This window comes from Poecilia formosa, unplaced genomic scaffold (assembly GCF_000485575.1).
Source record: "Poecilia formosa unplaced genomic scaffold, Poecilia_formosa-5.1.2 Scaffold49, whole genome shotgun sequence".
Classification (NCBI taxonomy): Eukaryota; Metazoa; Chordata; class Actinopteri; order Cyprinodontiformes; family Poeciliidae; genus Poecilia; species Poecilia formosa.
The window spans coordinates 1,082,922-1,097,153 of record NW_006799988.1 but is presented as its reverse complement, the minus strand read 5'-3'; the positions used below and the strand labels follow the sequence as shown (position 1 = coordinate 1,097,153).

The following is a 14,232-nucleotide window of genomic DNA, read 5'->3' as shown; positions in this document are numbered from 1 at the left end:
CCTCACACGCGTCGTTTCAACCAGACAGCCATTTGTAATCCATAGGGGGGCGCAGAAAAATGTTTGGAAACCACTGGGGGGGCGCAGAAGAAAAAGTTTGGGAACCACTGGCTTAGACTATCCTAATCTAGGGTTCGGCAACATTTTCAATCCCAAAGAGACATTTTTGCCCCTGATGCTACAAAATAAAACTTGCCTGGAGCTGCAAAAAACTATTTACTAAATATGTGCTACATAAAATGTGTCATTATGAAAGCTAACAAAAGTACACTAAAAGTCACTTTAGAACTACATGAATGCTCTATTAGAAAGTAAAGAAACGCAATATTGAATGAGGTCAGCCTTTTCTGAATTTTTTTTAGGTAGCATAGTTTGAAGTTAGCTACTTTTAAAAGCATGTTCTAGATATTAAAAGTGGATTTTGCAATACAACTTATGAAAAAAAAAACTCGTAAAAAGACAGTTTCTTATTGCATCCATGATCAAAGAACGAGTCCTTTTTGGTTCTTTTGTTGGCAGACCCACAGTCTCCTACTACTCTCCAATTTTGTTGTTATTTCTGATGTTAGCTTCATGCTCTTTCTGTGTTTTTGCCTGGTGTTTCTTTTGAGCTGTGACACCTTCCTGGGGACTGACAGCTGACCTACTGCTGCCCATAACTTCATGTTCTCTTTCTATAGATGATGCACCTGTCTCTGTCCTTCTGTGTTTAACCCTGTGTGTCTGCTCTGTCATGTCAAAGACGGAGTCGGTCGTGGCAGATGGCCGCTCACACCTACGCAGGCTTTGCTGTTATTTGTCAAAAAGTTTGTTTTTGGTGCCTGGAAAATGAGTCGTTTCAAAAACCTCCCGATTGTTGAGTTACATTCGATAGGCACTGCGCTGTTACCTAGCAACCCCGACCTAGCAACGCAAGACCGTTTGGTAACCTGGTTTTTACTGCTGTACAATGGCTGCTTGAAAAGACAAGTGTTTTGTTATTGACTTACTGTTTAGAAAAAAAAACTTGCTGCGTTCTTGTTGGTTATGCAGGAGGCTCTATAGAGCTTTTCAAAGATGTACCGTTGTATAATTGAGTTTGCAGCCATTTTGTGTCAGTGTAAACGTCGATATGGGGGGCGTGGCCAGAAGCAGCTGATTTGGATTTAAAGTGATAAGACACTATAAAACAGGCAGAACTGAGCAGACTAAAATCTTGTTATCCAAGAATGATTTCGTGAAAATGAAAAAATAGTAAACATGTTTTGTATAGCCCATAGGCCTGACCTAACCTAACCTCTTTCAGGGAGCATAATAGGCAGGCACTACTTTGTTGGCCAGTTCCATATGTTCTCGTCTCTTACCTGAATTGTATTTTCCTTCGGAGAGGTGTTGTAGCTCCTCCAGTCCTGCAGAGGACAGTCTCCAGCTGCTTTAGCGACGCTTGTGGACGGGGAGTTCAGCCCGAGGCTGCTGTGGTAGTCCTGCTGCAGGCTGGCCTTGGACTCGAACAGCGCCCGCAGAGCTCTCGTGCCGGAGGTCTCTTTCTGCGGGAGGAATTCCATGGAGCGACTCCTGGACAGATTAGTCCAGAAGCTCCCAGAGTCCCTGCTGTCCAGCCTCTTCCAACGATTGTCCACACGGGGTACCGACTCCTGAAGACACGCAATGATTTTCAGGTTTTTTTTTTTTTTTTTTGTCGCAATAATGAGAGTCTAGCCTCAAATTAGGGCTGCAGCTAATTTTAGTAATCGATTATTCTATTGATAATTGTGACAATCGATTAATTGGATCAGATAAATTGGCACATTCTGGTGATTTTCAACTTAATCACTTAAGCTTTTTTATTCAATATTAGGAATACATTAGAATGGCAAATAATTCAATGAATTAATTAAATGACAAAATAAACATTTTACTGCATAAAAATGTTTATTTTAACATAGCATTCCTTTAGTGAACACTTGATCTTTGGTAATAAAAGATGCATCCACAGCTCAATACTTTGAACAAAAACATGTGAAAAGTTCAAGCTTTTCTGCTTGACTGAAAATCAATACAGAGTCAAGCTGTGGCCCTTATGAGATGTTTTGACTGGAAGTTTCTTACAGACAAGTTTTTTTTAATCTTTTACGTGAGATGTATATATCTTTTTCAAAATTTTGGCTTAATTACTGTTTGAAGGTGTTGTTCTTTTAGCAAATGGGCTTTTTTCTAAGTCTATACTCCATTACTTGGAGTATAGACTTAGAATCTATTCTCGATTAATTGTTTATTAGATTAGTTGACAATAATTTCAATAATCGATTAATCCGATTAATTGTTTGAGCCCTACCTCAAATACTTGGTCTGCTTTTTCTGGACTCCTTAGGTCTGCACAGCTTTGGTAACTGTTGGGTGGGGGGAAATAGGCAAATTTATTTTTTGACATTTGCTGGATTGTATGAATGTCTTCGCCGAGTGTGGACTTACTGCTGCACCAGCTGGGAGACAGACTTCCTGTTCCAGTTTGCTGTCGATGATGCGACCCATGATCGTTGCTGAGTCCCGGAGAGACTCTTGAGGGACTGAGTTCTCCTCAGGCTAAACGTCTCCATCGCAGCGTCTCTACCATCAGCTGCCTATGAGGAAAGAAGAGTTCAGACATTTTACTACCGATCATGCCAAACAACGCACTGATACATTTAAAGCTGATCTATATCATTTTGATTGATTGCTTGAATGAAAATCCCCCCAAAAATTCACTGAGCAATCAATCATAAAGCTGAGGTTTAACTTTACTGGAGTTACTTTGTAACAGGCTGAGACTGACTGTCATATGACTCCATTAATGTTTACAAACTTGGTCACTTCTACTGCAAACCAAGCTGCAGGATCTCCCTGCATCTCGCTGCACAAACAGCAAATTATTTAGTCTTTCCAAAAACTTGGTGTGAGTAAGTTCAGTAAAGATAAAGCTCCATACTGCTTTAAATAAATAAATAAATAAATAAAAAACATTCACATAACTCCTTAGAAGTTCTGTATAAATTAATTTCTAGGGGCATGCAGCTACAATACCACTTATGACACAACAATTATCTGACAAATCAAACAAAAAGCTCATACCTGAGGAGAGGAAGATGAGAAAGAAGAAGACGAGGCAGCCACTTGCGTATCGCTGTCCTTCTGTCTGGTTTGTGCCTTTTGGAGCATCTCTCACAAGACACAGCAATTTCTGGTGGCCAAAGTCCATTCATACCTTGTGATACAGGAACATACGGAAATTACATTTTTTTTATTTTTATTACAGCATCACCTGATGAATTTATCTGATCCACATTTTGTCGCCACAATCACAAACATCAGAACATTTAGTGTAATAGAGCGTAGAAGTGACTAATAATTGTGAAAAGGAAGAACAAAGCAATGGTTTTCAAGGTTCTTTGCAATTACTAACCTGAAAAGTGTGGTGTGCGTTTGAATACTTCCTGCAATTAGAGCTGCTAGTCGTTTGGTGGTGCGTGTTTACTAGTTTTACACATCTGCAGACTTACAACTTTGCCTATTAATTTTCTGCAATGCCAACTATGTCAGTGTCTGGGGTCATCACTTTTTAAGTCTTGTCTCAGATTCTCAATTGAATTTAGGTAAACTCTGATTAGCTTCTATGTCCATGTTGAAGAAAATCACAGCCAGCTGTCCTGGCCACTGCCCTCCTGTGCAATTATCTCGCTTTACAGCTCAATTTGGGCTTTCTACCTCTGACCTGGATTCCTCTGGTAGCATTGCTACTGATCCAGTCAGCAAACAGGAGAAATCATGAACGATGATGTTGATTTCCTGCATTGTTTTAGGATTGTAGCACTTCTGTAGTTTTAGCAATGGCAGTGGAGGATGTGGAAAAAGGAAGCTATCGTCTCTGAATATCCGAGGGTCCGGACCCTATAGTTGAAACAAGGCATGGTACAAGGGGCTTCGTTTTACCAGGCTAGCTTCTAGCCTAAGTGGGGATAATGTATTGATGGAGTCTAAAAAGTTAAAAAATGCTCTCATTTAAGGAGGGCGTCATCTTCCTCATGTTTTCTGCCTTCAGTATAGCTTGTGGAAAATTACAAATGGAATCTCTCGTGACTCCCTGACAATGACTTTCTTTGCGCCACTCTTCAATGAAAGAAGAGCTCATTTTTTAGAAACTAATACTTCAGTCAATGAAGCCTTTTTTTTTCAGACACAGATGGCCTATTCGGATTCTCCTAGAGTTACATGGTGGCTTTGATGTAGGTGATTGACTATAAACGATGTTCTAAGCTTGAGATAATATTTTGTAGTGTCTTTTTTCCTGGCCTGTCATTTGTGTTTCTTGGCCTTCGTGAGGCTGTTTGTTCGGAAATATTCTCTGTGCTTGGTTCTTTAGCATCTTTTCAACCTGTGCTTGACCCAGGAGACGTTTTAGAAGACACCCTTCCTTGTTCAGGTGTCAAAGAAAGCTCAAGACATCTGACTATTGATCTTTCATGTTCATGTTGAATGGGACATGAATTTAATGTTAAAACAATTTACTTGATAAGATTTTACATCTTCAATGTATTGTAATATTCGGTTCACTGAGGCGATGCCTCTTTGGACATTCAACAATGGTTCTTAATAACTGTAGATAAAAATGATAAAGAACCAACTCATGATTTTTTAATATACACATAAGAACAAATGCAGGGTTTTGCAATTTTTCTTTTTTGTTTTGTTTTGTTTTGTTTTTGTTTTTGTTGTTATTGGATAATTGAAAAACTTCAACAAAAAATGAAAATACTTGTAATATTCTCTCAGGTTTTTTTTTTCTTGTTAGATAGTTGATTTAACAAACCTAAAGGTAAAATAGTGTTCTAGACAGCAATAAAATGTGGTATTCAGAAAAATAAATAAATAAAAGAGATACTGGGCATATGGTTGTTGTTTCCTTCATTGACCAGGAGATGGCGCCAAACCAACATGACTGCTCCCATGAAAAAGGCAGTCATGTTGCTTGTCTGTTGTTTGTTAACAGACAGAGCATTATTTTTCGTGGGTTTTTTTAAAATAATTATTATTGTTCTGTATGCCACGTGCATGGATGTGCACTTCACAGCCGATTTAAGGCTATAAATGATACCCAAGCATAAAAGTTTAGTTTCTATTTTCCAGATCCGCTTTGGTGCCTCCAGCAAATACATAACTACTTGACAAGGGACTCCATTGCTGAGCTAAATGAGAGACTCCTTGTCTGTTTGTTCTGCATGTGTTTTCCCAGCTGCAGTGGAGAAGAAGAAGGGCAATGAACATTTGAGGAGGGGAGGTGGGGAGTCACCCAGAGCTCACCCACTCTCAGTTTCACAGAGCAGTCAGTTCTGGCTCAAACAGCTGACAACAGAGCAGGTCTCCTTCCTCCAGCTGCTGCATGTGCCTGCAGGAGGCTCACATGGAGCCGCATGTGAGCGCCACCAAGAGCAGAGCACGCTGCGCTGGGAGCCAGAGAGAAAACAGGAGCTCCTAGACTACGACTGACAGCCAGGCTCACGCTAATAACTCCACTACTCTGAAGTGCAGGTGCATAGCTAAACTGCAGAGGGAAGAAATCCATCTCTAATCAGTGACGAACTTAAATTTTGTGTGTGATGGCAAAGCCTTTAGTCCCCACAATGCATCTCATGTCCGAGTTCGAAAGTTTATAAGAAAGGTCACCGCAGCTCTCTTGTTGACAAGAGGCTCATTGTTGGAGGAGGGGTGTCAGACCCATTCATGCTGCTGCTTTGTTGTTTCAGCTTGAGCTGCTCACGTACAGCCAGATAAGATCATTTCAGTTGAAAGTTTTTAAGTTGTGTAACCTACTTTGGAACGTGGGCTGCAGCTGTTCTCGCTTCTGCAGCGTCGCGATGCCTGGATGGTGTTTTACACCGCAAGGACATGCTGCCAAGATGTGCCTTTTTGTTTTTTCTTCATGCAATTAACTGTCTGCAGTCAACAGCTGAGCATGGATGCCTTTTATGTGAACATGTGAAGCCGTGTTGCACGGGGGAATAAGTAGTAAGATGCTGATACACTTGGCACAGATCCAGTCCAAGCCATTAGAGTCACAGGAAGCTCTCGGTTTCACCACCTCTTCAGACCAAACAAAGGCAGATGTCACAGCACTTAAACTGTCACTAGGTGGAAATTTGATCCACGTCTTTATCAGTTGACATTTTGAAACTACAGAGACATTCTCATGTATTATTTTTGCTTTCAAGTGTCGTTTAAAGGCTTCCAGAAAAAAATGATAATGGGCTTTTTAGAGTGGAGAATTGCAAAGCATTTCCTAGTAACATTTTTTGTATTCAGTGATGATATGTTATGCTTTCCTGGACAAGTTAGGATATATCTATGTGCTATATTTATTGCATTTTTTTTTTTTTTTGCACAAAATGAATGGATAATGAGGTTTCACTCTGCTCATTTCTGCTGGTTTTGAGCTCTGTTTTAGAATGAGTTGTTTTAGGGCGTCTTGTCACTTTAAATCCAAATAAGCTGCTGGCCACGTTCCCCAACTCAACATTTACACTGGCATGTGAAAATGCCAGCAAACAGATACGCAATTTACAACCTGCATCTTTGAAAAGCAGAAATGGAGACTCCTCCAGAACCAACAATTATGCAGCAAGTGGTTTCTGTACAACAGCAAAACACTTGTCTTTTCCAGCAGCCATTGTACAGCGCATACAATGTTAAAATAGCCAACCAGAGGAGCTGCAGCTCCGCTCTGCTAGATAATGGACTGGACTTTACTTGGGTTGCTAGGTAACATGCGGTGTTTGTTGATCTGTGATATGACATTCAGGAGGTTTTTGAAACAATTCATTTTCCATACACCAAAAAAAACATTAACTTATTGCCAAAAACCAAGTGGGTGTTTTTTTTTTAAGAAGTTGCGATCCAAATGGAAGTACAAAAATGTGTAAAATGTGTCTTTTGAATAATACATGCCCTTTAATAAGAGATCTCGGACCTGACCTTTAAATCTAGCTGATGGGAACCAACGTCGGTTTACAGTCACATTTGTCCTCTGGAAACAGTGGTGTATTTATGGCTGCAAGTACACAAACAGTGTGTCCACCTATAACAAGAAGACAGCACTGACGGTACTGCCGAATATCATCCGGCTGTCAGGATGACAGAAGTGCATTGCATCCTGAAAATCTATATCCTGATGCTGTGATGCATTTATGAGTTACAAGTGCTGAGGATAAAAAATTTTCAGTGCAAAAAATGTGAGACGTAAAACCTGCCGTCCATCCAGTTTGATTGGGTTTGAGCTATGTTGCAAAGAAGAAGGGCCAAGCATAAAAAATACAGGCCTCGGACGTGCAGAGATAGAGGCATACACCAAAAGAAAGTTGCAAAAAGCACACCATGCTGTTTAGATTTTATTGTAAAATAAATTTGAAAATCATTCAACATTTTTCTTTCACTTCGCAGTTAAGCACTTTGTGGTAACAGGAGAAAATGTGGAAAAGTTTAAGGGGCACGAATACTTTTGAAAAGGGCTGCATCGATTCATCTGTTCTCCTGTGATGCAAAGGATTACACTCACGTTGCCATGATGAAATGATGACGGTACTGATGCTCACAATGCTGCTGATGGAAGCAAGCTGGTGATTCATCACATTCCCTCTAAAATAGAAACCCTCGGTTTATATCTGCTCGGTGTCCATGGTGACAACTGTTAAAGTGTGACATCAGAAGCCTTTAGAAATCTCCTTCTTTCCGTCCCTTCGTTGTGTCAGGGGCAACAGGGAATTTTATTTTCCCGACTCCATCACAGAACAACCCCGACGCTTCCTGGAGAGAAAACTGAGAGCGAGTGGTGTGGTCCAGGAAGCAGGGTAAACCCCTGAAGTCGCGTTCACAGGAAACAGGAACGGAACTGGGGCAGACTTTTACTTGCCCCGAAGCCCTGTCAGACTTTATCAGTACGTGGCTGTATGTGGGCCATCGCTGGCACAGCTTGACTGAGGAAATCGGGCTACAACAGGCAGGCAGGCAGCAACCTGAGCAGCAGCCAGAATGTAGGTTAAATGTAAGGTTACGTAATGTGGACTGAAAGCCCACTTGTGGTTTGCTCTTGTTGCAGATAGGATTAATAGGCACTGAATAGATCTCTGTGTGTGCCAGTGTTGAGAAACACAGGGTATCTGCAAGTTTTAGCAAGTCAAAGTTGGCAACTTTCAGTGGCAACTTGAATGAAACTTCTTTTTGAAATTATTATCTTACAGACACAGCCACTTGCACTGTGCCTTGAATGAAATTTAAGGCACAGATTGTGCTAGATTGTAAAATGCTGCCGTTTTACAATCTAGCGCAGCAAAACCCTTCGTAGTGTCAAGCTTAAAAGTTTTATTTTATTTTATTTATTTTTTTACCCAGAATGCACCTAACCTAGTCTGGGTAGTGTTGTCCGGTCAATTGCCGATAAATTTGCAATTACCCATGACAGACGCAGATAGGCTAGCTAGCAAGGGTGTATTAGCAGCTAGTTACCAGTAGCCTTTACCATAGATATAATAAAGATTTATTTACTTACTTATTTACTTATTTATTCTTCTTTTTATTGTGTTTATAACCTCAACTGCCTCCAGTCACAGAACACAATGAAGATGTCTGTTTGTGAGAAAGGAAAAAAAAATACACATACAAGGTTAATAGCCTTGCTGCAACCTGTGATTAATGTAATTAATACCATATTCCATTTTTAAAATAAATTTATGATATTTTAAGTCCTTAATTTTAGATGCATGAATTTAAGACTTTTAAAGGATGTACGAACAACCACGAAAAAGCAGCAGTGACATCACTGACAGACATGTTAAGAAATCTGGTCAGGAGTCTGGATCAGTTGACACTTTCGTTGTTACGCTAATATAGTTGATAAGCAAAACAGTCACTGTACATATGCCACTGCTGGTCTAACTCCATTCAGTCTGAAGCAACCCATTAATTTTCCACCATGACTCGTTTCTGTTCTCTTTGCGCTGTAAGAGCGCAGGCTAAAAAAAGGATCCACCCCCACTTCACCCCCCTTCCTGACACATTAGGACACATGCAAGTCACAGTGTGACAGGCTGCTTGGGCAACAGGAAACTCCAACTGTATTGCACAGATGTATTTTTGGTCCAGGCAGTGCAATTGTCCTATAAATAGCCTCAAAGCCTAACAGAACTCTTTTGATCATGTGCTATGAGTGAGTCGCACCAAGATGCACGGCGTGGATTAGCTGCGGTGTTGCTAAAAGTCCACCGCGTGCTGCTACCTGTTTGTGCTGTTTCACTGTACTGATCCTCCTTCTGTCTCTCTCCCTGGTGTTTACTCCTCATGCAGGTCGCTGACAGCGGAGCGAAGCGAGTGCAGTGCACTGTAGTGATCCCATCTAAAGTGGGTCACTCTCTTGTAACACACTTACACGGAGAGCTGAGGTCAGCAGGCTGTCTGTCCAACCTCTGGTCAGAGTATTTGGACTAACAGATACTTAGGTGCCCAGAGCAATTTCTTTTTATTCAACTTGTCGGAGTGAGGCGTATCGACGTGGAGGTCAAACCACAGGCTCATTTGGTGTTTTAGTCTTTCCCTTCATCTGTCTACCCATCTGTTTATCTGATGCACTCTGTGTCTGTCTTCTCGAGAGCTCAGCTTCATTTTTCTTTCTGCAGAGTAGCCTGTGATTATCTTTAAAAGCAGATTCACTGGAATGTTAATCCTTTAATTTTCTCCACTCACTAGTTTTTTCTTTTTTTCTCTTTTTTTTTTTGGTGTGTGTTTGCACTGAAATTTCTCCCCCTGGCACTGTCATGTGCATAAATAAACTTCAGTCACGTTGGCATTTGTTTATAAAGCATAACACGAAAATCTGAAAATAGGATTTCTTTGAGCAAAAAGATTCTGCGGATTTACACCAACATCCATAATCCGTGTTTCCATCTGCAGCGCCTCTTCGCCGAAGGAGACTTCCTGGAGTTTTTGGAACGGCGGCGTTAGAGGAATCATGTTTCAAAAAACCAGCACCAATACCGGGGAGAGTGTGTCACCAGAAACAAGTGCTTAATCACCAGATTCATGACAGGTTTGGAGGGCTTCGGACATGTCCCCTATGGGAATAATAAACAAACTGGACTTCTTTACCAACAATTCACGTATTTTCTGAGCCCCATAAATGATAACATTTAAGTAAAATCTTATTGCTTTCTTCTAACAATGGCTTTCGTCTTGCCACTCAACTATCAGTAGATCTTCAGTTTCTTATTTTTTGTCTGTCTGGCCATGTTTAACTTATACCTAGTGCACATTGGTCACTTTGGGTGGATAAAGTGCTGCATAAATATAGATCGATCGATTGAAGATGACATGAGAGTCCTGTCTCATGTGGATTATCACGGAGACAAAGACAGAAGTTGAAGTTGTGTCAAGCTCTTTGCCTTTTTCATCAAACGATTCAACAGTGTTACTCAGATTGCTTGGGATATTAAGTTAAATGTGGATGCAAAAAAAGCATATCCAGTCAGTGGGTTTTGGGTACATACAGCATATACAGTCATATTCAGTAAACTAGAATATGATATACAAAATTTCAGCCTTTGAACAGGTATTAAACTTATGTTAAGCCCACATTTCTGTTTTTAAAATATTTGTTTTAATGGTTGGATTACATCAATTTTAAATGTTATCCGACCAATTTAAATTTTAAATGTAATGTTTTTTTTTAGCTGTAAAAAACAGCATAACATCATAACAGAAATAAAAGCTTTCAAGCATCCATCTGTGTGCAATTAATCCATATAATGTGTTTCAATTAGGGATAAAGTTCTTGAAATAAGTTGACTTTTTAGTCAATCTAATTTATTGGGTCTGATAGGTGCTTGCAAACATGAATGATATTGTTCAAAGTTATAATGACGAATATAAAACTTTTTATGTTTCACTTATGATTTTGAAGAGCTGTCATTGAAATTTTACCAAAAAAACTAAAAAATCCTGAAACACTTTCTAGCTATTGTGTATCACCCAAGAATATCAGTAACCATCCCGTTAAAATCCTTTTGGACAGATAAAACGCTGTTCTCAATCTAATTAAATTGCTATATTTCACTCACAATCGTTACTACAAATTTATTAACATCTTCTAAATATCAGTGAGCCTCTTTTTCACTTTAAATTAAAGGGAGCAAGCAAACAGAAGAGGTGAGTAAAAACCCTGGGCTGTTTTCCCAGTCACCAGCTGGAGGGTTAAAGGTTCTTTATTTACTAGCTCGTCATTACTGGTGCAAACTGCTCCAGTGTGAACACAACAGACAGGAATCTGTGGGCAGCACCGAGAGTCATGAGTGTCTACCGCCTCTGCGTGTGTCACAGCCTGCGTCAGGACAGACGGATAAGACACACAGAAGGACAGGTCCCAAACAAGAGGAGGCTCTGCGCGGCGCTTCCTGCTTCGCTTAACCTGGCTTTGCGATAAATGTAATTTAGAAAAATGTAAAGGTTTCGGTATTCTTTAGCTCTAGCTAAAGTCTAACATTAAGATTAAACTGTCAAAATGTTTTTGAGGTCTAACAATATTTTATCGTTTAGTCGTGATTCACAGAAAGCGGTAATGTTGCTGTTAGCATAGCTAACGATCTGGGCAGTTGTGCGCAGGTGCGAGATTCCAGGCGGTTTCAGAACGGTGAACTATCTTGAGACAGCCTGTGTCTTTGGCTGCTCCCAGCCAGTTCTCTCATATTCACACTAGTACTACTGTGCAGCTTCACATAAACAGAACAAAATGCTCAGCTGGCCCGACGGTAGCCGAGAGCTGTAACTTCGTGACAGTCTCAGAGCTTCTTCACTAGCATGCTCATCTTTACTTTATGGTAAGTAACTACAAAAAAATATATAGGAATACAAGCGTAATGCGCTTGTATTCCTCAGTGTTACAGTTTGTAATTTGTTCAACCCATAGTTGCCTAATCGTTTTAATGATAATTATGTAGCTAAAGTGAATATGATTTATGGGCAATTAATTGGTAATTATTGGCAATTGTACAGTTTTTATGATTAAAATAAACATATGAACTTTAGAGAAACTTCCACCTCTTGTTTCAAGAAGTTTATGACTGTGGTGCTGTGGAGCCGTCTTTTTGGAAATGTGCCCAGTTTTAAATGGAGCCTGTGGCACAGCAGTGTTTGTGGCGTACAGAAAGCGGGGAACACTGTTGTCATTGTAGCTGACATGAACCCAGTATGTGCGAGTGTGTGTGAGTGTGTGTGCGTGTTCCTCGGCGAAAAGGTCAGGAGGTCAGCTGCCTAATGACTGTTATTATGCCAAACAGGAAACGACCCCTGCGCTGCTTCAGTGCAAACCCAGTGTGACATGCGCGCAACATTCCTGCAGGGAACGCGAAAGGAAAAAAAGAAGAAGAAGTAATTCTCAGTAATGTAACAGTGTAACGTCGTCAGAACATGAATTTATTGACAGTCGGTCTTCTGGTTCACGTGCACGCGCACGTGCACTGTGCGCTGCCGCCGCTGCTTTGAACCTTTAAATTATTGATGCGGTCTCAGTGGATACCTAGATGTGCAGCGAGTCTTTCTGCTCTGTCAGATATGTAATAAATGGGATGGAACTGGGACAGGAGGCTGTCCTTACACTTACTCTGTGCCGCAGTATTAATTGGAAATGCTGCCACTGTTTCTTTTGTGTTAAATCTGTGGAAACATTTGTTTCGCAGGAGAGATAAAAACACTGTCATGCAGGGAGATTCACTGTTTGAGTGTTCTTCCCAAAGAAGCTGACTGAGTTGTCTCTTGTTTCACCTCTGTTTTTTTGTTGTTGTTTTTTTTAAACAATGAATCCAGGACATTGTCTTCTTTTAATACGCACACGCACACACAGTCTCACTGATTCAAGTCACCAGAAAGCCCTACCTGTTATGCACTACTTAGGGCAAGATAATGGCCGTTAATTCATACTGAGCTATGTTATGCTTTCCTTTATAATAAGTGAATTATCTATTTTAGCTCCTTTGTACAAGCTGTACATTTGTTCAGAGGTGAAACAATCAAGCAGCCATAGATTAGAGTCGACCGTCTTTCAATGGAATTCAAATACAAATGTAATTTATTAATCCCAAAGGGAAATTAAGTTGAATTGGTGATGTGATAAACCAGACTTTAGAAAAGGCTTACAAGGGCAGTAGCTCAGGGCACCAAGATTTTTGGAGGAAAGAGGGGCTCCCAAAAATAAGTGTGTATGCTGTGTATGTTTTACAAAGTCATATGCTTATTTCACATGTGATGTTTGTTTTTTAGTGTTGGATTTTTATAAATTTAAACTTGACTCAAATATTTTAAGTTTATCATATTTTCAAGCCCAACATGAAGACATTTACTGGACATTTTAAACCAATCAATCAAATGTACAGGCCTACCTATTAATGCTATGTGATTTGCATGAGTAAAATATTTTTATTTATTTTTTCTGGAATTATGGCACCAAAACAGGCTTCAGCCCACGAGCCCTTATTCTTCTAAATCCGGCCCTGGTGGTTTGCAAGTTTAACACTGTATACTTACCAATTCATTAAATGCATTAAAACTAAGACCTCTCACCATTTTTACCATTTTAGTTTATTAAATTGTAGATACATATAAAGACATGTGCTTTGATGCATAAAAGGTTATAATCTTGTTTTCTAGTTGTTGTTTTTTAAAATAAAAAAAGCCTGATTAGTGCATCTCTACTCAGATTGTAAGATAGCAGTACATTTGTTTTTTGTTTGCTGTTTTTCTTCAAAAGTGTGACAGCAAACAGAATGACGTGCCATTATTAAAAAAAGAAATGTTGTAAATAGAAATCAAATTTGGACCTTAGGTTTCACTCTGTTGTGATTGTGTAATCAGACAAACTAGTTTAAATTGAGGCTGCATTACATTAGGAAATCAGTTTGTCTGTTTCGTTTCAGCCCAACATCAATCAGTAACTTTCACCATGGGAAATCGTTCATTGTTCTCTGACGGCCCTTTCTTTCAGCGCTCTCTTTGGCTAAGATCTGTTTCCCTCAAAGCGCTCCTGTTTGGATCTGTTTTCCATGTTCGTATCCAAAAATAGCAGCCTCTTGATCGCCCAGCCCTGAGCATGCAACCGCTGGACGCTCCGTTTCCATGTATTCACAAAAAAAAAAAAAAAAAAAAAAAAAAAAAAAAAAAAAAAAAAAAAAAAAAAAAAAAAAAAAAAAA

At 39.8% G+C, this 14,232-nt stretch overlaps 2 protein-coding genes across 2 annotated transcripts in view; one reads left to right on the top strand and one right to left on the bottom strand.

The window, feature by feature from the left end:
- Window positions 1-3,856, bottom strand: part of LOC103138375 (xin actin-binding repeat-containing protein 1) — a 19,972-nt gene extending 16,116 nt beyond the window's left edge. Inside the window, 4 exon segments of the mRNA XM_007552539.2 lie at window positions 1,344-1,634; window positions 2,315-2,369; window positions 2,452-2,596; window positions 3,088-3,856. Of these exon segments, the coding sequence (XP_007552601.2) occupies window positions 1,344-1,634; window positions 2,315-2,369; window positions 2,452-2,596; window positions 3,088-3,214 (618 nt within the window). The 5' untranslated portion in view covers window positions 3,215-3,856.
- Window positions 3,857-11,706: 7,850 nt separating this feature from the next.
- Window positions 11,707-14,232, top strand: part of LOC103138374 (cysteine/serine-rich nuclear protein 1) — a 10,072-nt gene continuing 7,546 nt past the window's right edge. Inside the window, exon 1 of the mRNA XM_007552538.2 lies at window positions 11,707-11,867. The gene's annotated coding sequence lies outside the window, so the exon portion shown is untranslated. The remainder of the gene's footprint in view (window positions 11,868-14,232) is intronic.